Genomic DNA, 26,615 nt, shown 5'->3' with positions numbered 1-26,615 from the left:
TGCTCAGTGTATAGAAGAAAACTGGTGTTGGCCTTCTGTAATCTATACTAAATATTGTGGTGCCACTCGTTTGATTTCTGGCACTGAACATAAGGCAGCCCTGATCCACTGTACTTTTAACAAGATTGTAAATGTAAATGTTGTCTTGTTTTGGCTCTTGTGTGGTGTTGCAGAGGCCAGTTCTCCTTCAGGTTTGCTAATCAACTGACTGCTGCAAAATTGTTCCAAATGTGTATAGAAAACGGATCCGCACACACTCTGGTTAATGCAGTCGGGGAGTATCCCCTTCTATTTAGCCACCAAACATTGTTGTTTGGTTAATGCAGTTGGGGAGTATCCCCTTCTATTTAGACACCAGAGTGTGTGCGGATCCGTTTTCTATACACATATGTTGCTGGGGGACCCGGCCGGGTCAACGGAGGAAATGCACCACCAGTTGCAGGATTGGTGAACTACAGGTGTGCGGTAGGAGAGATTACATTGCAAAATTGTTCCAGGCATAAGAACCAGCAGTGCAGAGAATGTAACCAGGCAGACAATATTTCGTTCAGTAGTAATTATGTTTACGAAATAACCACACAACTGGAGTTTAGAAGATTAATTTATTTTGGAAAGTTGCTTATACTTCAAGGGGAACTCAGGCTTCCAAACCAAAATTTGATAAAGCGGTCCACACAACACAAAACCCCCTAATATACCCATCACAGTTACCTGTTTCTTCAAAAAGTATAAATAAATGCCATTCTATTCTGAAATCTAGCTGTTTAACAGTTCTCTTTCTGCATCATTTGAAATCCTGGCAGGGAAGGAGGGACTAAACACTGATGTTACAAATTGTAACAACTTCTCTACAGCTTACAGACAGCATGCAGGAACTACATAACACGCAATGCATTGCACTTATTGAAATCATATGTGCAGGGAATTGTGGGGTTTGGAGGATACAGGCAGATGGTTGCTGATACAAAGTAACAGTAGTCAGCCAGATCAGCAGGAGAGCAGGGGGCTAGACTTATGGAACTGTTCCAAACCATTAAAAATCCTGAAAAGTCTGCATATTTTTATGTTTTTGTGGAGTTCCCCACTTTTATTATTTAAGAACAATGTTGTTGGCTGTGTTGGCGATATTGACAACTTCTAAATACATTTTTAAGGTGGCTTGTTATATGTTTAAGTTTGGCAACAGAGGACAGCAGGTTATGCATTTGTCCTTATGGTTCATAGGAATACTGATATCTGATTTTTATGAATAGTTGCATTTTTGTACACAACCACAAAATTCAGAGAGCATAAAGAATGTTGTTTGTATTGGAAACATACTGTTTCACAGCCATTAGTACCTGTTTTGCTATGCTATATTGTTTCTTTTAATTTTTTTCAGTAATGTAGTCGAAAAGTGTGTGACGCATGCGTCTCGTACGGAAAGGGCCATGCTGATAGACGAGGTGTGCACAATGAATGATGGGCCTCATAGTGCCTTATACACCATGATGAAAGACCAGTACGCTAACTATGTTGTACAGAAAATGATCGATGTAGCAGAACCAGCTCAGCGCAAGATTGTTATGCACAAGGTGAGTCTTAATATAAATTGTATTTTTTCCAGAGAGATGTAAAATGCACCCTCATTTGCACTGTATGTTTTGAGTTTGCGGACAAAGCAGTTACTCCCCGAAGGGTCTAAGGGAAGGCTTGAACTGTAAGGCAACTCTGAATAATTTTATTTTCCTTCAATATTAAATTGTCACTTTTTTTGTTTCTTTTTAGATCAGACCACATATTGCCACTCTTCGTAAATACACATATGGCAAGCACATCCTGGCCAAGTTGGAGAAGTACTACATGAAAAATGGCATGGATCTGGGTCCAATGTGTGGACCCTCAAATGGAATCATTTAGAGATCTCCATCAAATTGTATCTCCCAGTCTCTGCACAACACCAGGAGGGAGAAACATCACGCAATTCTAATTTTCAACCAACTTTGTAAATGTCTTTAATTTTATTACACCCGGCGTATTATTTTTTTTAAGATCAGCTTAACCCCCGCTGTATTTCTGTACAGAATAACTTGTACATACTTTGTACATGTCCTGCCCTTTACTGAATGCACAAGTATGTGTTCAGAGCCTATGTGAATAAATTTGCTTCCTACCAACTCCAAAAAGTTAAAACTTTTTTTATGCCAAAAACCATTATTCCCCTCCTTTTGTTTATTTTTAACATTCTTTCTTCAACCAGATTTCTCCATATCTGTCTGTTCTTTAGATATACAACTTTTTTGCTTATTCCCCAGCAAGTTCTGTTTTATTGTGCAGAATCTTGGCTGTAATGAGACAGGTATTCGCCTGCCCTTTTTATGAATATTTTTGATTTTGAGAGACTTACTTTAGCATGTCCACTTAAAATTCTAATCCCTGTACCCATTTTTCGCTTTGTATAAATATGTAGTGTATACTTGATATAGATATTTGCATATATATATAAAACTTTGTAGTCATTTTTTTCTTTTAGTTTTTTTGATGTTTAAAATACAGATGTATCCTGCAGTTAGTGGACATAAACCCTTTTGACTGTAAAATTGTACATTTGTAAAACCAGTAATGTAAATGTGAGTTTGAAAATCGACATAACCCCCCTTCCTTTTTTGGTAAGAGAAAAGGCAAAAAAAATAACAAAAAAAAAAAAGTTAGGCCAAACTGTGCTTTTCCAGAATTCTTCTACAGATATATTAGTTGTGATGTTGTAAATTGTAAATTGTAATTTCAGCTGGACAAAACAAAACTGCGTTATTTTTGGTCCCCCTTTTTTTAGTTTCCATTTAAATCTTTTTATTTCTCTTTAAAAAAAAATTTGGATAAATTATGAATTTGCTCCAAATGATCACAGTAATCTTTTAAATCTGCCATTTGCAAATTATCTTTTGATTATCTGTGAAATGAAACAGCCCCCTTATACAGTTGGACATACTGTTAGTTAATCCTTATTGTACATACTATAACGTTTTCGTTTTGCATTTTGTCTCACTTGTAAGTTGCTGTAACATATTGTCCACTAAATTCTTTCTTGTTTGAATATACAAATGTAATAGTTAAACGGTGTATATTTACAACAGACATAAGATCCTCCTCTTTTGTGTATATTACAAATGAAATTTTTCCAAGCACACTTGTCTAACCGTATGTGTATAATTAAGATTCCCCTTTTCTGTTGCCTGAAGGAGTAGATGGTAGGCAATGGGAAAGGGGTGTTATTGGCCCTGTGGATGCTTCTGATTTAGCAATTATTTTTTGTACTTTGTGTAGAATGTCTATAAACGATGTGTGATCTTTATTTTGAAAATTACAGATCTTTGGAATCTCTCTGACTCTCTTAATTTGGTCTTTCCTGAAAAATGTCATATGTACATAGAAACAGATGTGCTCAGTCACACATACATTAAGCAGTACTCATCATCTTAATCATCATGAACGTGAAAACTCTGCCTTCATTTAAAGTGTAGGCTTTTTTTGCCATTAATGAGTAGGCTTTATTCTGCCATTCAACCACCATTATACCAGAACTTTCTTTTTTTTTTTTAATGTAGTGCTTCCTAAATGAACGAAGGTATACAAATGCAGTTGCGCACAGTGGAACAATGTTGAAATTATTGGTAAACTGCCTGTAGCTGCAAGTATGTATAATGACTATTCTAAACTTGCATCCATCATAGCACCTGCCAAGGCAGCACTGACCCGTATTAAGGTTACAAATCAAAACCATGATCCATTAATGATATAATAGCTAAAACAATATGCATTTATTTTTAAAGAATTAGAATAACATATTTCAGTGCCAGCCCCATTATCTGGCTAATGTTGGACAGATTAACTTATTATTCTGTTGTCTATATTGTTCTCAGGTCATCTAAAAGCTATTCTGTCCAATTTCTACACATTAAAAAGAAATAGTCAGAAATACACATTTGTGCTAAAGCAACCATTGAAATTGAGCCATCATTTGATTGGTTTTTACTGGATGAAACTATAAATCTCTGTATTTTCAAGCAGGAGATAATGGATTCAAACAAGCAGTTCAGTCACAAAGTTTCCGTCCAACGAAACCAAGTTAATCAGGATAAACAAGATGTGAAGAACTGTTCAAACGCAGTGGGTTGCTGCAAACTTCAGTGCTTTATTTCACACGACATGTTTCGAGCAAAGCTCTTTTTCAAGTGTAACCAACTTGAAAAAGAGCTTTGCTCGAAACATGTCGTGTGAAATAAAGCACTGAAGTTTGCAGCAACCCACTGCGTTTGAACAGTTCTTCACATCTTGTTTATCCTGTATAAATCTCTGTATATCATATGTTAGTTTAGTGTCTCTTTAAAAAGGCAATATGAACAGGGCTATACTAGCTCTCATTTTAATGATTTTTTTCTTGCACTAAATCATTAACAGTGAAACTGAATTTATTGTACTTTAAATACCTTATGACCATTGCTTTGAACAACTAAAAAGATGGGGTTTAACCATATTTGACCAAATACCAATGTTTTTGTTATAGCCTATTCTATCGTAGGTATCTGAGAACATTTCAGAGTGGGGAGGGACATTTAAGAAAGCCTCCAAGCAAAATGGAATGTTTTCAGATGAAGGGTTGTTTAGCAGAAAAGAGCTTTTTTTTATTTATTTTTTTATTTAATTATGAAAATTTAAGTGACACTAGGCATGTTCTTAGTTCCCCAGATGCCCTCAGCCATGTGACTTGTGCTCTCATAAACTCAGTGAGTCTTTACTGTAAATTGGAGTGATATCACCCCCCTCCCTTTCCCGCCCAACAGCCTTTCAACAGAACAATGGCAAGGTAACAAGATAACTGCTCCCTGCAACCTGCATTGCTAAAAATGCTCACAAACACTGTACATTAGTATTTACTATTATGAAATTCCAGAACAGCAGCTGTAGGTTTTTTTTCCTGCATATTGATATATAATCAGGTGCAGGGAATAAATGCAGCAGTTCGGGAAGAATTTATGTTAAATTGCCAGGGAGTTGCAAGGGAATAAATGTAGCTGTTCTGGAACAATTTATGATCAGGTGCAGGGGGCTGTAAGCAGTGAAGGGAGGTTCTTGGAGGATGGAAAATAAACAGAGCATAGGGGGGGTTAAATGAACAGGGCAGAGAGGGAGAGAAATGACCACTGCAGGGAGGGGGTTAAACGAACAGAGTAGGAAGGGAGAGAAACGAACAGCCCAGGGAAGGGGGTTAAATAAACATGGCAGAGAGGGAGAGAAACTGCATGGAGGGGGTTTAATGAACATGACAGGGAGGGGGTTAAATGAACAGGACAGCAAGGGAGAGAAACAACACTGCAGGGAGGGGGTTACATGAACAGGGCAGAGAGGGACAGAATTGAACACTGCAGGGAGGGGGGAAGGAACATATCTGCAGGCAAGAACCAAGTGTGACATCACAAACGCACACTCCTCCCTCAATGGCTGCTGCTCTATAACTTGTGTGTATAGAAAACGGATCCCCACACACTCTGGTTAATGCAGTCGGGTAGTATCCCCTTTTATTTAGCCACCAAACATTTAACGTTTCGAGGGGGGGGGAACACCCTCACTTCAGCCCCCCAAAAAAAAACAACGTTGAATGTTTGGTGGCTAAATAAAAGGGGATACTCCCCGACTGCATTAACCAGAGTGTGTGCGGAACCGTTTTCTATATACATATGTTGCTAAGGGACCCGGCCTGGTCAACGGAAGAAACACACCACCAGTTGCAGGATTAGTGAACTACAGGTGTGCGGTAGGAGAGATTACATTGTATACAAGCTCTGTAACTTGGGCAGAAGGTGCCGGCGGCTCCAGAGACTGATACTGGAAGCTCCTGGACAGGAAGCTTGCTAAGGGGGCAGGCTGAGCAAAGTTTTCGAACTAATACAGATGTTTTTCACCCTAAATGTATTAAGATGATAACAATTTCTTCTATTTTACATTATTTTACATGTTTTGATGCATTGTGAAAATATATGCTATATGTCCCCCTTAAAGGGCATTTAAAGTCTAAAATAGAATAAGGCTAGAAATGCTGTATTTTGTATACTAAATATAAACATGAACTTACTGCACCACAAGCCTAATCAAACAAATAATGTATGCTTTCAAAGTTGGCTACAGGGGGTCACCATCTTGTAACTTTGTTAAACATCTTTGCAAGACAAAGACTTGCTTAGGGATCGTAATAAAGCTGCTTGAGTTCTGCATGGCTGGAAAGTAAGGTGGGGGCTCCCCCTGCTGTTTACATGCCCTTTAAACACCCAAGTCTGACCGCAACTCCAGTTACATTGAGTAGGAGAAACAATAGCTTATCTGAAATTAGTTCCATTGTGAAGTGCTGGCTGTTTCTGAAAGCACAGTATCAGGCACAATGACCTGAGATGGCTGCCGACACACCAATATTATAACTTAGTAAAGTACATTTAATGGTTCAAGAATATCATTTTAAATGGTAGTATGCATTATATGCAATGTACACAGTGAAATTTAGTAATAAAAACTTTACAGGTATGGGATCTGTTATCCAGAAAGTTTAAACATGACCTTGTATTTGATCCAAACAAAGATATAAATGAATCCTTTTGGAAGCTAAAGCAGCCTGTAGGGTCTACGTAATGTTTAAATTACTTTCTAGTAGACTTTTGATATGAGAATCCAGATTACAGAAAGATTGGTTATTCACAAAACCCCCATGTCCTGAGCATTCTGGATAACAGGTCCCATACCTGCACCATAAAAATCATGACAATCCTTTTAAAGGGGACCCGTCACCGAAAAAAATTATTCAAAATCCTATTTTATCACATTAGTCAAGCAAAATTAACTTTAATTACACTGTATTAATTATTTGAATCTTGTTTCCTTCAGTCTGGGAACTCATAATTATATCAAGCAGGCAGGAGCCATTTTGTGGACACTGTTATTAAGGCAAGCCTTGCATCATCTCAGAATCTTGATTGTGTAGCCTGTGCATGGGAATGGTCATTGGGTCCCCCATTCTGGTGCACAATTATTTAGTGATAGTGAAGAGAACTGGGAATGTGTGGAGAGTGGCCTTTTGGCATGTGACTGTAACTAAAATACAATAATCACATGCTGTCATTTGCAATCACTTCTCCTATTAGACTGTGCGCTTTTATAGCACAACAAAAATGCTAATAGAAAGGCCACGACACACATTGCACTTTCTTCTCTACATCGCTCTTTGTGACAAAACGAATCACGTGGTAATAACATGGGTTGCGCGCACGTATCGCTAGTCCGTACGTAACAGTCTGGGATCTACCTTTTTGCCTAGCGTCGGGTCACGTGTGCCTGTACGTTCGTCTTCGCTTGGCGGCAAGATGGCGGCTGCCGGGTCTGGTGTGTCCTCCGGTTCAGTAGATGATTTGTTCTCGACGTTTTACACAGAGGTACGGTGTTTGCAGAGGAAGAACATGCGAACAACGTAATCCTGGTAAACATGGAGTTGGAATTACAGAAATAAAATCTAGGGGAGGAGAAATGTTCTCTCCTGAACGGAGAAATGGAAATTAGCCTGTAGTCATAAACGTGGATGCAATATACATATTTGAGGAGCGGCAACGCTCTGGTCTGTGGCCTGATTCTGTTGTGAAACTACTGCTGTGTGTTTTGACAGCACCCGGCCGGCTTAAAGACAGAGACAATGGGAACTATGACTGGGAGACAGGACAGATAGGAAGCTTTAGCCCAGGGATGTGCATTGAACTACGATTTCCTGCGTCCTCACTGAAGTCACTATTAATACACAAATATTCTGCTTGATATTTTAGCAGCTTCGCACTTGCTGAGTCTATTGAAATGCTTCTCTAACACGAACCGTAAAGTAAGGGCATCGCTGTGTTGTCAGCCTGTCACTGGCTTTAGTGACTAATGTGCATATGGGGAAACACGTTTGCCTTGGAAGCTTTCTGAAGGATGATGTGGGCTGTCAAAACCATATCTAGTATAATTACTCTGCTCGACTTTATTCATTTGTTCAAGCAGGTGCATTGTCCACTGAAGCCACTGTTAGTGCAGCGTTGCACTTAATGTTTGAATGGTTGCTGACTTAGGTTTAATTTAAAGGGATACTGTCATGGAAAAACATGTTTTTTTCAAAACACATCAGTTAATAGTGCTGCTGCAGCAGAATTCTGCACTGAAATCCAATTCTCAAAAGAGCAAATCTATTTTTTTATAATTAATTTTGGAATCTGACATGGGGCTAGACATATTGTCATTTTCCCAGCTGCCCCAGTCATGTGACTTGTGCCTGCACTTTAGGATGAAACTACTTTCTGGCAGGCTGTTATTTCTCCTACTTAATGTAATTGAATCAGTCTCAGTGGGACTTGGCTTTTACTTTTTGCTGTTCTTAGATCTTCCAGAGAGCTGTTATCTTGTGTTAGGGAGCTGCTATCTCGTTACCTTCCCATTGTTCTGTTGTTAGGCTGCTGGGGGGGGGAGGGAGGGGGTGATATCACTCCAACTTGCAGTAAAGAGTGAGTGAAGTTTATCGGAGCACAAGTCATATGACTGGGGGCAGCTGGGAAACTGACAATATGTCTAGCCCCATGTCAGATTTCAAAATTGAATATAAAAAATTGTGTTTGCTCTTTTGAAAAATGGATTTCCGTGCAGAATTCTGCTGAAGCAGCACTATTAACTGATGCGTTTTGAAAAAAACTTGTTTTCCCATGACAGTATCCCTTTAACCATAAGTGGGGAAGCCAGTCGAAGCAGCGATATGCGATTTAAAAATGCATATTTGTAAAGAAACGGGGCATAACATCAAGCACTATTGTGCAAATAAGCCATAAGGGAAAGCGCTCAGTGACTAGTGTTGCCACCTGGCCGGTATTTTACCGGGCTAGCCGGTAAAACACCAGCCAAGGTGGGGGCCGGTATTACAAACTTACCGGCAATGTAGCTGCCGGTAAATTTGTAATACACCTACAAAAAGCCCGTGGCCTGCCCCCAGCCTGCAAAAAACTAACCTTTTTTTCCCGGGCTTCTTGCCAAATGTGTGCGTTTGGCTCTGCCCCTTTTGACGTCATCACAACCTGCCCAGCCAATAGCGTGTCACTGCCCGCCCACTTTAGCGTCACAATCCGCCCTTTTAACCCTGCCCCCTCCGCCTGCCGGTGAAGATTTTTTTTAAAAGGTGGCAACCCTATCAGTGACTCCAGTATTACAAGCAATGTCATCAGGTCCAAACTGACAGTCAAAATAGGCTCTAGCCGTTTAGGTATACAGAGGCCCAAACTGCCCCTACAAACCCAATAAGTAGGTGCTTACTCTGGAATCGTACATCAGCCCCTCTGGCATTTACTAGAATCTACAGATTTATTTATCATTCTGCTATAAGCAGGGTCTTTCACAGCCATTGGTCAGAGCTAAACATCCATTCATTGTCCTGAACAGGTACATGTATTGTATTGCATTGGTTTATCTAACACTACAAATGTATGTAATGCTTTACAGGATATAAACACGAACAGGGGGAAAGTTAAAAATGTAATAAAATATGAAAATACTAGATGGATTTATGTCCCTACCCCAAAGACAATCTTTTGAAAATGTTGTTTAATTAAACACAATCTATTAACTAAAACTGAACATGCCCTTTACCTGTAGCAGGTAGTCTGTAAAAAAAAACAAATGTAAATAAACCAGTATCAACACAGTATCAATAGTACAAACTTTTTGGAGTTTAAAAATTAATACAGGTAGTTATTGACCTGTTCTTGTTTGGTGGATTCAAAACAATCCTTTGCATTAAATACACAATTATCATTATTGCCTTTAACTTCTCAAAAGTAGGGTATCCTTTTTGCGTGGCTTTGTTGTTTTGCACTTCACTCAGAAAGTGGTAGCACTTTTATTTTTGACAACATACTTATTTTCAATTTTTCACAGGTTAAGCAAATTGAAAAACGTGATTCCGTCTTAACCCCAAAGCAACAAATCGAAAGACTGATTAGACCTGGATCATCGTACTTTAACTTAAACCCTTTTGAGGTAAAGCTTTAATTCATTTTAGGAATGTAACAATTAAAACAATATAATGGCTGTGTCTGTAAAGGGTCAAGTACAGTACAGCAAAGTATTCCTAGGTTTTTGGTAACCGTTTCATTTGGGTACATTTTGCCATTCTATAATATGAATAGTATTTAACATGTTCATATTCTTTAACATTTTTAAAATATTGATGTTGTCCTGTGTCCCTTGATTTTGCACTGATAATTATCTTTATTGCAGGTACTGTATTTGCATAAGCTTGCACAAGCTTGTTGTCAAATAAGTTGGAAAGCTATGTAAAATGTAACTAAGAAGAGAATAAGAAAGTTTGCAAACCATTTAAACCCTTTATTTGAGAGCATTTGCCGCATTATGAAGCTTAAATACTGCAAGAGACTGCAAACTGTTGAGCAGCTGAAATCATATGTCAGACAAAAATGGAATATTTCACTTTAAAAAAAACTACAGCAGTTGGTCTCCTCAGTTCCCAAACAGAAATCAATACCCCCAAGAATGAATATTTAACAACAAATTGCATAGTAAGTGGCCTATTAAATAATCTTACCTACTGAAATATAGGTATCTGTAAATAATGCAGTTTTACAACTTTTTCCTTGAGTCGTTTTATGATATTTTTTGTACTCCCTCAGAGATTACCTGACCAGAAATAATGCGGCTCTAACTATAACAGGAAATGTGTTAAAGTAAAAGCCTTTCTCCATTAACTGGCTTGTGTAACCAAACATGTATGTGTGCCCTTGGTATGTTTGTGTGCACTGTGAAAGGTAGGATCCCAGGGGCCCCTTCGTTTTTGAAATTACAATTTCCTATTTTGGATTACCCAATGGAACATACTACTAAAATCTATAATTTCTATGCATCAGTGTTTTTCATATGAGCTGTTTTATGTGAGATATGTTTATAGAGACCTACATTGTTCAGGTGTGTAGTTTGCTTTTAAAGGGGTGGCTCAGCTTTAAGGTAACTTTTAGAATGGCCAATTCTAAGCAACTTTTCAGTTGGGCTTCTTCGGTTTTAATATTTGATGTTCTCTTTGTACTGTGGTTTTTAATGACTTGCAAAGTATTGCTTTACATCTTCTGTGTGTATTGACAGGTAATAGATTTCGGTTTGCAGCAATGCTTGACTTGGTTATAATTAACATTTGCAGTGTGTACAAATAATGTGACAGCTGTCAGCTTTGGTAATTTAACAGGAAGACCACGTATACTGTATTAGTTTGCTTTGTGTTGTTGTGTACTTAGAACAGCTCTCTGCAAGGCTTATCCATATAAGGACAAAATCAGTTCTCAGGACTGTAGAATAAGAGGAACTCGGGATCTGAAAGTAAATTTTGTTGAAAAATTGCAGATTTCTCCATGTGGGGGAATTATTTGACAACTTTATAAAGGCTTTCTGGATAGTATATACGAGTTCCACATGGTTTGAATCCCAGATTGGATATTTCACTTTTAGTTTTATAATATAAGATATATCATATTTACTAATTGCAATATACTCATACAGTTACAATAAAATTGTAGCCTCAAAAAGCAATTGTTTTTTTGTCTGCCAAGGTCAGTGACCCACATTTGAAAGCTGGAAAAAGTCAGAAGAGGAAAGCAAATAATTTAAAAACTCTAATAAAAAAAAAAAAAGTAGACCAATAGAAAGTTGCTGAGAAATGCCCATTCTAAAACATACTAAGGGGCGGTTTTATTAATCTTCATATTTTTTTTTCTTTTCCTTGAATCATACTTTATACAACTAGAATCTTGTATTTAACTAATTACTCTAAACCAGGAAAAACTAAAACTTTTCCATCTAAAAGCTGCTGTCTTTTTCCTTTGCTTTGAGCTTTTATAGGTTTTAGGATTTTTATTTTTAATTGCACAAAAATTCTTACGAAAATTAGTATTTTGAGGTTTTCCTATTCTTGTTTGGATTCATTTAACTGTTTTATTATTTTTATATTGGGATCTTCTAATAAATAAGTAGACTTTCATGCTTTTTTAAAATGTGAGTTTAAGTTGAAAAAACCTCCAGAACTACACACATTCAAATGTTAATAAATAGGTATCTTAAAACTTAACCTTAAGGGGAACCACTTGTAACAATGTCATCATTGTTAGCCTATTATTAAGGGTCTTTAAACTGAAATATATATGGAAATATATATATATATATATATATATATATATATATATATATATATATATATATATATATATATATATTTCCATGCTGATGTGCCTATGTATTTTAACTACTTAAAGGGATACTGTCATGGGAAAACATGTTTTTTTCAAAATGCATCAGTTAATAGTGCTGCTCCAGCAGAATTCTGCACTGAAATCCATTTTTGAAAAGAGCAAACAGATTTTGTTATATTCAATTTTGAAATCAGAAATAGGGCTAGGCATATTGTCAATTTCCCAGCTGCCCCAGTCATGTGACTTGTGCTCTGATAAACTTCAATCACTCTTTACTGCTGTACTGCAAGTTGGAGTGATATCACCTCCCCCCCCCCAGCACTCAATAGTAAAAGCCCCACTGAGACTGTTATTTCTTCTTCTTAATGTAACTGAATCAGCCTGCCAGAAAGTAGTTCCATCCCAAAGCGCAGGCACAAGTCACATGACTGGGGCAGCTGGAAAACTGACAATATGTCTAGCCCCATGTCAGATTTCAAAATTGAATATAAAAAAATCTGTTTGCTGAGATTGGATTTCAGTGCAGAATTCTGCTGGAGCAGCACTATTAACTGATGCGTTTTGGAATATAAACATGTTTTCCCATGACAGTATCCCTTTAATGAATATTTGTTTTTAACCTTAGTGCAGCAAATATTCCTTTGTTTTTGTTTTTTTGGATGTTACCCCTATAAGTGCAATGTCACACTACATTTCAAAACCTTTTTTTTACCTTACTTTTTCTTCTTTGTGTCAGATGCAAATGCATTACTTTCAGAAAATGTGTTGTTTAAAAAGAAGATCCTAAATGTTTGGGAAATGTTAAAGACAACAAAGATCTTTAGTTTAGATAAATATTAGATCATGTGTGTTGTCTTTTGGTCAGAATCTGCATCTTGTGGGCGGCCTTTGCAGAACTATAAGTGAAGGGCCTGATGCAGTGCTTGGTCTATGGGGTTTTTTGCCCAGCATCAAAACCTGACAAAGTTCCAACTAGCTTTCACCTTGCAGTATTTTGGTCCCAGGACTGGGCCTATATTTCTCCCAACATGAGCAACTTTTCCTATAGTTTATAGTTGAATCTCAGCATTGTGAGGATATGAATATGTCGATTAATAAGATAGTATACCCATCTGAACAGTAGAGAGCACTGACAGCAACAATGTAAAGACAAAAAATCACAAGTCTTTATTCCTCCATGCATCTATCAACGTGTTCGTTCCACAGGGTATGATTGTCAGCGCATTGATATTGTTATTATGGTGAATACATGGAAAATCCCACACAAACCCACTCCATTTAACTGCTCACTACTGTTTGTGCTGCAATTTAACATGTGTAAGTTGCTGTATTTGTTGTATGGGTATACAATTTTATCCTGCTCTCAACTACATTGTAATCTTGTAGGTCTTGCAAATTGATCCAGAAGCAACAGATGTGGAAATCAAGAAGAGATTTCGGCAGGTAACAAAACTCGCTCTTGAGCTTCTGCTTTGTTTGTTTATAGGGGTTTGTGACACAGTTTAAAACGTTTTCAATATATAAAATAAAATACAAAAATTGTTACAAAATGTTAGTCATGTTTTTTCCGGCACCACTGGTCCTGATTATATGTACCAATGAAACAGTTTAGCAGTAGTCCTCTGTCCCCCATCCAAGGCTTCAGCCCCCCCCACCCCCATAACGCAAATGTTCTGTAACTGTTAATGACTGTAACTTTCCCTGTGTTAGTTAAAGGGGAACTATTGCTAAAATGAAAATTTAAGGCATTAGACGTTTTCTAAATATAATTATTTAAAAATTCTGAAGTGTTTCTAAAATAATCAAGTTACTCTTCACTCTCCCACTTTCAGCATTTGTCTCTGTTCAATCTGTCTTCATGCAGGAGTTGGGAGTTTGATTTTGAATGACATCTAGGTCCAATATATCTATGGGTGGCTCCTTTAGCCTAGAAGATGTATTCAAGCTCATTTTGTTAAAATCACCAGAGATCCTGTCTCTCTACATGCAGAGAGAGTCAAAGTCAGTTTTTGTGGGGATTTTTTTTGTTTGTTTTTTTATATTTTGATTGTACTGGAATCTGTTATTTGAGTGAGCTCAAATTCATTTGCTAGAAAAGGAAGCCCCCCTATAAGATATATTGGATCTGTCAATGAAAATCTGACACCCAATTCCTGTATGAAGAGAGAATGCAGAGAATCAGATGCTGAGAGATAAGGGATAGTTATTATTTCAGAAATGGTACAGAATTTTCAATTGATTATATTTAGAACGTTTCTTATTTCAGTGTGATTAAAGGGCCAGTAACACCAATTTTTTAAAAATACTTAAACCCCCCAAAATAGCTACAATGATAGGTAAGGCTTACTTCCCTTTGGCATTTTTCAAATCTTCAGCTTGAATTTGACATGCAAAGTGCCCCATAGGCGAAAGGAGAAAAGACATGGTAGCATGAATTTGTACTTGATTTGTACTGATCACCTAAAGCATGTAAGCTTTTTTTCAGTGTCTCCATCTTAAATTTATGTTTCTATTACAGACACTGTAAAAAAGCTTTGGTCATTTACATTATTAGTACAAAGCTGACTTCCAGTTCAGAGCACAGGAATTCAAGCTGCTATTGTCTTTCTCCTGTCAAATTCAAGCTGAAGATTTGAAAAACGCCAAGGGGAAGTAAACCTTACCTATTGTTATAGCGGGGGGGGGGGGGAATTAAGCATTAAAAAAAAATTGGTGTTACTGTTCCTTTAAGATTATATTAGATTTTTTCGTGATAGTTCCCCTTTAAATATGTAGTTTAAGTATATTAACTGTAATTCTTGAGTATGTAGTTAGTTAGTAAGTTATCACAATTCTTTATCTGGTTTAGCTGTTTGTGATGTGATAAATTATTTCTTAGTTATGTTCTTGCATTGAGGAAAATTTGGGGGAATAAAATGCCACTAATGGCTAAAACAATCCATGAAATTGTTTATTTGCAAGCCTGCACATAGACAAAAATCACAGACTCTGCAACACCAAACAGGCTTGGATTTGGTATAATTTAGACCCATAACATTATCTCAAAGAGATAATTCTCTGTCTTTTTTGTCTGTTTTTTATTGCTGTTCCTGTATTGGTGACATTTGCATGACTTTATTATTTTATTAGCTGTAGCTTCTCAAGATTATTAAGGTTTCTATTTTATGTGTTATCTATCAAGTGTTTGTTTAATATGTAACTGTTTTTGTTATATTCTGTAAATTCATTTGCCGTTTCCATTTAGTTATCAATTCTTGTTCATCCGGATAAAAATCAAGCTGATCCAGACAGAGCCCAGAAAGCTTTTGAAGGTATACTGATAGGTTTCGTACACTTCATCTCCCAGTGTAATATATTACATATTTGCTTTCTTTGTCATTATTTCTGTTGTGATTATTTTCTTTATTCCCTGTCCTTGATTTTATTTGATTTATTTTTACTTTTTAAAGTATAGGCTTTTTTTAAATTAAATGCAAATAACCACCCCTCCAGTTTTTTTAACCAGTACATACTGTTTATTTATCTTATTACTCTCCTTTTGCAGCTGTAGACAAAGCGTATAAGAGTCTCCTTGATCCGGAGCAGAAAAAGAGGGCTGTAGATGTCATCCAAGCTGGACAGGAATACATTGAACATGTTGTAAGTACACTGTTCCCTCAAGTGTATCCTCTGTTTTCTCAACAATGTTTCCATGTTGGTGGAGCCTGGCAGTATGACAACTGATTCGATTTTTCATTTACTGCCCACATGATCCACTTTATTTCACTGAACAGTTCAGAACCCATGCAATATTTGCAGAGAATGTTTCACTTTGGACACACTGCAGTTTAAAATCAAAAGTTAAACTCCAAGAAGTCTTTCAATTGTCGAGTATCTAATCTGTTAAAATTTTGATGTCATTATTGTTTAGGTAAAAGAAAAAAAGAAGCAATTGAAAAAGGAAGGAAAATCATTAACAGTTGAAGAAGATGACCCTGAAGTGGTAAGCATCAAAGTGACAAAAGAATGGAGATTTTCATGGTGACTACTCTTAACCCTCTCTCTGTGGTTGAGTGGACAAATGATGGCAACATAACATCAATCATACAAATTGCATTCAATAATTAATTGATACAGAAGCTGAATAGGGCCTTATATAATAGAGCTTACTGTCTCTAAGGGAAAGAAGTTTGAAGATACAAGGTGAGTAACAATGGTAGGCATGCTGATATTTTATGAGAAGAGACGGGGTCACATAAATGCTGAATAAGATGGGGCTTTGCCTGCACTTTATTCACACAAATCAACAGGGTACTTATCTTCATATAGCATCATAATGAATTTAGTTCGTGTGTGCTCTCAAAAGCGGAACAAGCTCTTTGCAGCCCCGGGTGCAATTGTACCCCCTGCCAGGGCAAACTTACATGAATCCAAAGAAAACAGCAGCACTCAGGTGTTATTGAAAAAGTGAATAACTTTACTTAAAGTGCCATAGGCAACGTTTCGGGCTACACAGGCCCTTGGCTTGACAAAAGGGCCTGTGTAGCCCGAAACATTGCCTAAGGCACTTTAAGTAAGGTTCTTCACTTTTTCAATAATACCGGAGTGCTGCGGTTTTCTTTGGATTCATATAGCATCATAACTCGGGTCAGTTGGACCACACGTTAAACTTCCAAGTCAGCTACACACACACGTCATCAAAATAGTGTTAAGAAGTAATGTAGTTTTTTGGGGGGTTAACTAGGGCACATGAGGCAGTTGTGAGTGTTATTCCAGCCACGCAATTTGCAATTCTGCAAGCAGCAAAAGTTTCAAAGTTGACATTCCATTGCCCTGAATGGTAATCTCCTAGACTCTGCTCGTTCACCCGTGCACATGATATAATGCTCTGAAACACTAACTGCTGCATAATTTTCCTTATTTATAGATTTTTTTCATAATCATGCAGATCATGCAATGCTTTTGGGAGTATAAGTCCTGGTTAGAAGGCAGCTGACTAATGCTGCAGGTTTTGGTACATGTAGTCCGGACCAGCCATTAAGATAGCAGCATATGACAGATATTGATTTGTGTAGCAATTACATTTACAAGTAATTTAAATCACTAAACATGCCTAATATATTTTGTATGGTTGCTTAGATTCAAAAACAAATTTTTACTTTTCACTTCTTTTTACTCTGTGCTTTTCTACACATTGTTTTAATGCCACCTCCGATACTTTTCCTTCCTCTTTCTGCCGTGTCTTACTATGAATTTCAACCCCTTGAACACTGAACAAAATGGGAATTTCTGTTTAGCAATAAAAAAATGCTAAATAGGAATTCCCCTTTTGTTTTGTATTCAAAGGGTTCAATAAAGGGTTCTGTCCTCTACATTTCTGCTTTTCTTTTACGTATGAATTAATGCTCAGAAACTTCAGGTTGCTTGTTTTCTACAAAATGTTAAATTCTCACTTTAGTTGCCTGAATCACTGGTGAATATGTTGTAGGGATGCACCAAATACACTATTTTAGGATTCAGACAAATCTTTTGTGAAAGATTCGGCTGAATACTGAACCGAAACTGATCCCTAATTTGCATCTGCAAATTAGGTAAACAAGGGGGAAAGACCACAATGCGTGCAGTGCATGGTTAAAAAATGTTTGTGTGATGAATAATCACGTGATTTTTTGGGGATTTGGCTGAATCACGCTGACTAAGGCCGAATTCGGTATATCCCTGTTGGTTTGCAAAAGGCCATTAAGGAACTGAGCCCAGGCATTCGGTTACACGTTCTCTTAGTCCTGCCTTTATGCAGTGTTTATTTTCCATTGTCAGACACACAGTAGGAAAGCTCCCTGTTGCTCTGCTACTTTATCTACCTCTTACCTCAGTTTTTACCTCGGTTATTTATTACTTCCCAATCTTCTAGCTGCTTTTAACGTTAAGCACTTTACCTCACTTGTATCTCCCTCATACTCAATAAATAGGTCACAGCAGTTATCCGCCCAAAGACGCTTGGGGGCTCATTCATTAAGTTCGAGTGAAGGAATAGAAGAAAAAATGCTTTGAATTTCGAAGTGTTTTTTTGGCTACTTCGACCATCGAATGGACTACTTCGACCTTCGACATTGAATCTAACGTTTTGAACTAAAAATCGTTCCACTTTTCGACCATTCGATAGTCGAAGTCCTGTCTCTTAAAGAAAACACTTCGACCCCCTAGTTCGCCACCTAAAAGCTACCGAACTCAATGTTAGCCTATGGGGAAGGTCCCCATGTCGACTTTTTGGTCGAAGGATAATCCTTCGATCGTTGGATTAAAATCCTTCGAATCGTTCGATTTGAAGGATTTAATCGAACGATTATTCCTTCGATCGAAGTATTTGCGCAAAATCCTTTGACTTCAAAGTCGAAGGATTTTCATTCCCCAGTCGAATAAGGGGCAAATTCGACCCTTGATGAATTTGCCCCTTAATGTCAAATATGAATGCTTAGGAAGTTGAATTTTGGAGTTAAGTGAGAAGCATTATTTAAACAGTAAGTTTAGAACAGAAACATAAAATCCCTTTTAGAGTTATTCTTTGTAAACATATCAGTGAGTATCTAATCTGACCACTAGAACAAAGGAAGACTCCTTTCTCATGTAGGTATTAACTTTATTTAGGTAACATGGGCTATGGCACACAGGTATTTTATGAAAACATTGGAAACTGCCCTAGATCACAGTGTGTAGCACTAACTAAAAGAAAGAAGCCATATAAAGAAGACAAATCATAATAACATGGCAGATAACTACAGACTTTCACAATTATCACAAATTGCACATTAAATCTATAAGTTGTATAAATATCATACATCTACATCAGATATTTGAAGCTTGGTTATAGTGAATGGGTCCTCGAGGAAGCAATTAATTAATAAAATGATTCATATATTTCCAAATTTGATTTCCAAGTATTCGATTCGATAAAATTGTACTTGATAACACAAATAATAAGCCACAAGCACAGTTCTCTACTAAACTTATATACAATTATATATAGTGTTATTTATATGTGGATTTGAAGGACAGTTTTGGTTAAAACAAATGATGGATGGACAGATGGAAACCGGAAATGGCCTCCCCCAGACAGCTGACATTTCCACACTTCCTACTTTGTGTCATCCAGTGGGTGAGACCTTTACACAACTCTATTTGACATTGCGTTGTCAGCAAGTGTCAGAAGCATGGGGTTTTTTTTATAGGTGAGCAACCTCACATAAGCCATCTTTGTGTTTGCTTTAAACATAGTGAGTAGGTCAAACCAAATATTCACAGCTAAACATGCACCAGCAATGTCCTAGAATTCTTAACTTCTGCAGTATGCTATGTGCTGTCACTTGTGTGTGACATTGCCTGTAAGATTATTACATGTGTAACACTGATCTATTATGATTCTTTTTTATACCACAGTTCAAACAGGCTGTGTACAAACAGACGATGAAGCTCTTTGCAGAGCTTGAAATCAAACGAAAAGAAAGAGAAGCCAAAGATATGCACGAAAGGTTTGTATATGATTTTCTTTCTCAAATATAAGATATATTCTACATGTCCATAGCCGTTCATTCATTTTATCTTATTATATATTAGATTATGTAGGATAGTTTTATTTTTCAGTTTTAGCCCTTGAAGCATGGGTGGATAGGGAGTATCCATTTGTCTCAAGGATCTGATCCATACTTGTGGTTAAAGTACCTTTTAAAAAGTACTACTTCACAAATGCTGTGGAAGGGGTGATATTTTCTAACATATCTCTTAAATATCTCCAGGAGGGGATAGGATTAGGGATATCAGTCTTTATGCTCTAAGTAATTATTTCCTTTTAAATAATTTTTATAGTACCTTTCTTTTCTTTCTTATTTTTTTCCTACAGGAAGAGGCAGAGAGAAGGTGAAATAGAAACTCAAGAAAAAGCCAAAAGGGAAAGAGAGTGGCAGAAAAACTTTGAGGTATGTATTTAACACCCTCAAGTGGTGTAAGGCACATAAGCGGACCAGAACTTAAGAACCCATTGCATATTGCTGTAAAGATCAGGTGGTATATTATTCTAATATTATTTTTAAAATTTTGTAAAATTTGTCAAAGTTTACCAACGATTTGCGGTGTGCTGTGTGAAGGTAATAGCAGCTTCAGACCTAGGAAATCCCACATGATACAAACTTAAACATTTGCATATTTAAAGATGGGTTTCATCTGTCAGTCTCCACAATTTATTATGTATGTTAGGTACAGGTGGAATAAAAGTTTCAGGGACATCTTGGTGAAAATAGACTTAACTACTAGTCAAAGGATGAGTAATACTTTACACAATACAAACTAGGATGGTCGAAGTATAAGATATTTATTAACTGACCAACTTCCCACATCCTCACACTGCAAGCACTTAAAATAATGCATAGACTTTTCTGTACTTATATCTTTATCTTTACGTTATCATTTGTTCATGTGGCCTTTACTAGGTGGGCAAGACAACTGCCACATTAAAGGAGAAGGAAAGCTACGGAAGCATTTTATTGCCAATAGGTTAGCTGCAATAGTGCAAGCTAGAATGCTATATTTATTCTGCAGAATGCTTTACCATACCTGAGTAAACAGCTCTAGAAACTCTCTGTTTGTTTAGAATAGGAGCTGCAGTATCAATGTGGTGTGACATCACTTCCTGCCTGAGTCTCTCCCTGCTCGGGCTCTGATTACAGTAGAGAAGGGAGGGGGGGGGAAGAGCAACAAACTGAGCATGCTCTTGCCCAGGGCAATGAGGTTTAAGCTGAAGGCAGGAAGTCTGATACAGAAACACATGTGTACACAATAGAAGGAAAGAAATGCAGTGTTTCTTTTGACAGGGGACTCAGAGCAACATTACTTTGGGGGTTTACTGGTGTATTTATAGAGACCTTTCTGATAAGGCTTACTTAGTTTTAACCTTTCCTTCTCCTTTAAAGCAACAGATTGTTAATCACAGGTCTGCAATTATTAAAGCACTTGGGGGAAAGAAAGCAGAGCAACCTATTGCAAGACCCTTTCTTACAATAAGGCATACTTTGATACATCAGATCGATGGCTATCACCTGTCAACCAGTCTTTAAAGGGATACTGTCATGGGATTTTTTTTTATGCAAATCAGTTAATGCTGCTTCAGCAGATTTCTGCAACTGAAATCCATTTCTCAAAAAGAAAACAGATTTTTTATATTTAATTTTGAAATCTGACAATGGGCTAGACATATTGTCAGTTTTCCAGCTGCCTCCAGTCATGTGACCTGTGCTCTGATAAACTTCAGTCACTCTTTACTGCTGTCATGCAAGTTGGAGTGATATAACTCCCCTCCCTCCCCCCCCCAGCAGCCTAACAACAGAACAATGGGAAAGTAACCAGATAGCAGCTACCTAAAGCTGGCCATAGATGTTGAGATTTTTAAAAGATCAGATCCTGATCGTGAGACCACGATCTTCTCAGATTGTACGAATTTACCATCAACTAAAAAGACCAATTTGGCAGGAAAACAAAGGGGAGCTGCCTGCTTAGCCCTGCAAACATAGACAGATTGCACTGGGACCGCCAAAGATTTTTTGACCTGGCCGATCAATTTCCTGACAGATGTCGGCAGAAAAATCGTAAGATGTACGATTGTTCGAATCCCACTAAACGCACGATAATTTCGAAGGATTGGTCGGGCTTCCCTAAAATCGGTCGTTCGGCAAGAAGAATTGTCGCGTCTATGGGGAGCTTTACACACGATAACAGCTGCCTGGTAGATCTAAGAACAGCACTCAATAGTAAAATCCAGGTCCCACTGCGACACATTCAGTTACATTGAGTAGGAGAAACCGCAGCCTGCCAGAAAGCAGTTCCATCGTAAAGTGCTGGCTCTTTCTGAGCACATGACCAGGCAAAATGACCTGAGATGTCTGCCTACACACCAATATTACAACTAAAAATATGTAACTTGCTGGTTCAGGAATTACATTTTATATTGTGGAGTGAATTATTTGCAGTGTAATTTAGAAATAAAAAAACGACATAATAAAAATCATATCCCTTTTAATAGGGAAGGCGAATAGATACTTGGCACTACTCAAACGTGAATCACAGGATTGAGAACTTTGAACACTGTTTGGACCTTTGTCACTGCGCGTGGCTTGATTGGGAATTTTATTGCTGTTCTCAGCCGAGTTAGTTACAACTGCACATCCACTTTATCGTACTTTGTGGCAGGGTACTAATCCTCCCAATTTCATTCTAGTACAATCCGAGACAATGTTTATAGTGTTAAAACAACAAAAGGGGCAGCTGCTGGGCAAAGAAACATGGAAAGAAACAGTCTGTAAAGGTTTAAGACTGCTGCAGCTAAGCAGCACATGCACTTCAGTCTGTGTACAGATTATAATTTATACATATTTGTATGTGCCTAGATATTCCACAGCAATAGATTGGTGCATCAATGAACATCAGATACATGAAAAAATACAACTAAATAAAAACCCTGCTCAATTTACAGTTACTGTTGAATACAGCAGGAGAAATTAGTCAAGTTGTAATTTTGGGAACATTTTAATTTCAGACAATCACTAGACTAATAAAGCACAGCAAGGAAGCAACAAGCTGTAAAACACAGTTCAGACCATCACGAGAGAGAAGTGTTACTTAAGCAACAATCATGCAGACATATCTCAGCTGAGTCAATTGTAGCTGCCCAGTTTAGGGTACAACTGGAGACCATTTCAGGGCTTTTTGTGGAGTCTGTTTATTCACAGGCATTGATAGCAATATTGGGGTTGTGCATTTTTAGTGTTGTGTGCCATTTTGAGCTGTAAGATGACCGTTACTGACTTCTTTATAGTCTGTACCTATTTGTTTCTATAGAAACAGAGCAAATTCAGTGCATTACCAATTCCCTGTGATAATAATTCTGTAATATAACTGAAATGGTTGCCTCCTGGCCAGTATCCCAGCCTGACTGGTAAAAAATGATGCTTGACCCCAATGTTATCAATAGGGAAAAAATGTAAATATACACGAAGTCTGTTATTTTTTTCCAAAAAAGGTGCCTCATGACACGGTCTCCTGTAAGTGCAATTCATGGTCCGTTTACCCTGTTTTAGTCAGAAACTTGAACTGTGAGCTTTTTTCTACCTTTTTCAAAATGTGCTACAAACTCTTTGTATGTTTTTCAGGTTTAGCATGTAAGTGCAGTTTTTTTTTTTTGAAGTTTAAAAGCCTATATAGCTGTGAGAGTAGAAATAAACCCAAGGGCATTATTCCATGGACAAATACAATTACGTTTCAGCTTCCACGCCTTTCTCTGAGTGACCTGTCTAACCTGAAATGTTCTGTGTCTGTGCATGAACCTGTAAAGGCTTTTGAAACTTTAGAGGGCGACAAATTGATTTTGCCCACTTATGAATACTTGAGAGGCACAGCAGCTAATTGGGGAAAATGTAACTTCAGATTTGCCCTCTGTGTGGTTTTATTAAAATGTTTGATTTATTCTCAGGATAGTCGAGATGGGCGAGTGGATAGCTGGCGAAGCTTCCAAGCCAACACAAAAGGAAAAAAAGAAAAGAAGGCAAGGTCCTTTCTAAAACCCCCAAAAGTGAAGATGGAGCAACGAGAGTGACTGTCCCACCCACACAGAATAAGCCCTCCTTTGATTTCTATGAACTGCTTATACACCTTTTATTTAAGTGCCCTGGCTGATGCCAGTATTTCATGCTATCTGCTGGTGGCACGGACACTTAAACCAACTCCCCTTTTGTACAGTTGAGCTGTTCCTTATAAAGGACCAGTAACATCAAATGTTTTTTTTTTTTAATATCTATCTATCTATCTATCTATCTATCTATATATATATACACACACACACACACACATACATGCAAACAAATAAAAAAAAACTGTTGATGTTACTGCTCCTTTAATGCTTTTTTTTAATTTTTTTTTTGGGGCGAGGAATTGCTTGTATTTTAATGTTTTGTACCAATATCATTTGATGTCAACTAGCCATTGTATATTAGATGTGTGACATTAAAGGAAATCTTTAGAAGTCCAAAATCTGGTGTATCTAGATGTCTGTTCAATTGGAATGTTCATAAAAAACAATGTGACCATCAGAAAATGTATTTCATAGCATTTGCAACTCTTTGTCCCTTGCCAAGAGTTGATTCTGTATGCAAATTGTTGTCATTTGCCCTTAGACTAAGGATATTGTGACAGTTTAATGAAGTTTTAAAGTGGCAGACTGTTTTCCCTGACATTTTCATTGTGCCAGTGAAATTTTGGCAGAAAAAATGGCATACGGCATTCCCCCAAGGAGCTATAGGTGAATGCAATGGACTGTGTCGGGACAAAAGCATGTGTGGTTTTTTTTTTTTGTTTTAATTTTTTAAATCTAGCAGAAAAATGTGCTAGACATTAGCCTGAAGGTGTCTAGTAAAAGAATATAACCTCACCTACACTGATGGCTTTTTTTTCCCTCCACTCCACAGTCATGTCTCCAAAACCACAACCCAAACGTAAACTCATTTTGCAGAGATTGTCATCACCATTTTTAATGCCCCACATCCTTTCCCTGCTGAGCATTAATGGGCATGTAAACTGCATGTCATTACTAGGATGGAAGGAAAAACCAGTGTGCCAGGGATCATACTCCAACTAAGGAGATTTCATTACAACAAAGTCAATGTACCAATGTCATCCAAGTAGGAATGTTGCAGAGTTGAGCTTAAGTGACTGCAGCATCTGGGGACATAAGCTGCGCAGTGATATAAGCAAAGCTATTTAATGCGGCCTTGCTACTGAGCTCTTATTGATTTTTAACTTTCCTTTGGGCATATTTCCTAAACAAGTGGATCTGAATGAAGGTCAAATGGATCTGCAGCCCCTATGACTTCATAAGTCCTTTCTCTATTCATGTCCTAGAAAGAGGCATCAGCAGCTGAATTAAAGGGATACTGTCATGGGAACAATGTGTTTTTCAAAACGCATCTGGTAATAGTGCTGCTCCTGCAGAATTCTGCACTGAAATCCATTTCTCAAAAGAGCAGATTTTTTATATTAAATTTTGAAATCTGACATGGAGATAGACATATTGTCAGTTTCCCCAGCTGCCCCCAGTCATGTGACTTGAGCTCTGATAAACTTCAGTCACTCTTTACTGCAAGTTGGAGTGATATTGCCACCCCTTTTCCCCCCCGAATAATAACAATATAATGGGAAGGTAACCAGATAACAGCTGCCTGGTAGATCTAAGAAAAACACTCAATAGTAAAATCCATGTCCCACTGCGACACATTCAGTTAAGTAGGAGAAACAACAGCCTGCCAGAAAGCAGTTTCAGCCTAAAGTGCTGGCTCTTTCTGAAAGCACATGACCAGAGATGGCTGCCTACATACCAATATCTTGAAGAAAATACACTTGCTGGTTCAGGAATGAAATTTTATATTGTAAAGTGAATTATTTGCAGTGTAATTTAAAAAATAAAAACATCATCAAACTCATGACCGAATCCATTTGTCTGGATAGACCAACAGTGACCTGATAAGTCAGCTGCCTGACCAACTATTTGTAAGTCTTCACACATTCAGTCAGGAGTTGTGTTGTAATTATATATTTCCAGTGCTTGGAAAAATGTTTCAAGTCAAAGTCTTTTTTAGTGAAATGTTCATATTCCTATATTTTATATGTCTATAAAAAATATAATACTCCGAATAATAGCTATTGGTTTCATTTGAGTCTTACAGAAAACATAGTCATGATTTGTAAGAAAGATGCCGTATCAGGAAAACCCCAGGCATTCTGTATATATTTTAGGCTGTGTTTCTCTGCAACTGAAAATTCTGTAAATCTGGGCAACAAGAAACGCCTGTGTTTGCTTCCTGTGTCACCAGCTCCTCTCTAAAGATAGTACTTTCATGCCTTACTGTCCCCCAGAAAACCATGGAAGTCCTACAGTATCTCCTGGAAAGATAGTCTGTAAGCCATACCCTGACTGAGACTGGAAATAAGCCCTGGCATTCAAAGTACAGAGAGGCCCAAACAGCCCCCCATCAGCCTACTAAATAGTGACTATCTTACAGCAGCCCATCTGGAATTTGCCAGAATCCACAGATTGCCAGTCCAGGCCTACTGTAAGTCTATAAAAGTACAAATGTGTTCACATAACTGTCTCAGTCTGTGTGAGACCACAGGGGTCAGATAAGAGCATGAAAAATGCTTACTGCCTTCCTGTAAATGACCCGTAAGGCTACTGCCAGACGGGGCTTATGTGCAGGCCAAGAATTAGCTGATTACACTGACCTCTACTCTTCCCTGTGTCTGCACCGCCTTGCTGCGCCCAGTGTT

General features: G+C 37.6%; 2 protein-coding genes across 6 annotated transcripts in view; both read left to right on the top strand.

Moving 5' to 3' along the window:
* Positions 1 to 3,360, top strand: part of pum1.L (pumilio RNA binding family member 1 L homeolog) — a 45,902-nt gene extending 42,542 nt beyond the window's left edge. For all 4 annotated transcript variants that reach the window (XM_018246404.1, XM_018246403.1, XM_041581918.1 and 1 more), the window contains exons 21-22: positions 1,382 to 1,574; positions 1,768 to 3,360. In XM_018246404.1, coding sequence (XP_018101893.1) covers positions 1,382 to 1,574; positions 1,768 to 1,899 — 325 coding nt within the window. In that variant the 3' untranslated portion in view covers positions 1,900 to 3,360. The remainder of the gene's footprint in view (positions 1 to 1,381; positions 1,575 to 1,767) is intronic.
* A 3,937-nt stretch (positions 3,361 to 7,297) lies between these two features.
* On the top strand, positions 7,298 to 24,326 carry dnajc8.L (DnaJ heat shock protein family (Hsp40) member C8 L homeolog). Of its 2 annotated transcripts, XM_018246400.2 has the most exons (10): positions 7,338 to 7,498; positions 9,964 to 10,065; positions 10,306 to 10,604; positions 13,665 to 13,721; positions 15,523 to 15,589; positions 15,823 to 15,917; positions 16,189 to 16,260; positions 19,692 to 19,783; positions 20,152 to 20,227; positions 23,770 to 24,326. In XM_018246400.2, the coding sequence occupies exons 3-10, from the start codon at positions 10,503 to 10,505 to the stop codon at positions 23,890 to 23,892; spliced, it is 684 nt and encodes a 227-aa protein (XP_018101889.1). In that variant the 5' UTR covers positions 7,338 to 7,498; positions 9,964 to 10,065; positions 10,306 to 10,502; the 3' UTR covers positions 23,893 to 24,326. The 2 variants fall into 2 exon arrangements, with proteins under 2 accessions (XP_018101888.1, XP_018101889.1); XM_018246399.2 differs by lacking the exon at positions 10,306 to 10,604 and having other exon boundaries at positions 7,298 to 7,454.
* Positions 24,327 to 26,615: the final 2,289 nt, after the last annotated feature.

The sequence above is a fragment of the Xenopus laevis genome, chromosome 2L (genome assembly GCF_017654675.1).
Source record: "Xenopus laevis strain J_2021 chromosome 2L, Xenopus_laevis_v10.1, whole genome shotgun sequence".
NCBI lineage: Eukaryota > Metazoa > Chordata > Amphibia > Anura > Pipidae > Xenopus > Xenopus laevis.
This window is presented reverse-complemented; position numbering and strand designations above follow the sequence as displayed.

Coding starts and splice junctions, on each gene's coding strand:
- dnajc8.L (XM_018246399.2), top strand. CDS start 7,386: ATGGCGGCTGCCGGGTCTGGTGTGTCCTCCGGTTCAGTAGATGATTTG. Junction 15,918..16,188: donor AGGAATACATTGAACATGTT/GTAAGTACACTG, acceptor ATTATTGTTTAG/GTAAAAGAAAAAAAGAAGCA. Junction 20,228..23,769: donor AGTGGCAGAAAAACTTTGAG/GTATGTATTTAA, acceptor ATTTATTCTCAG/GATAGTCGAGATGGGCGAGT.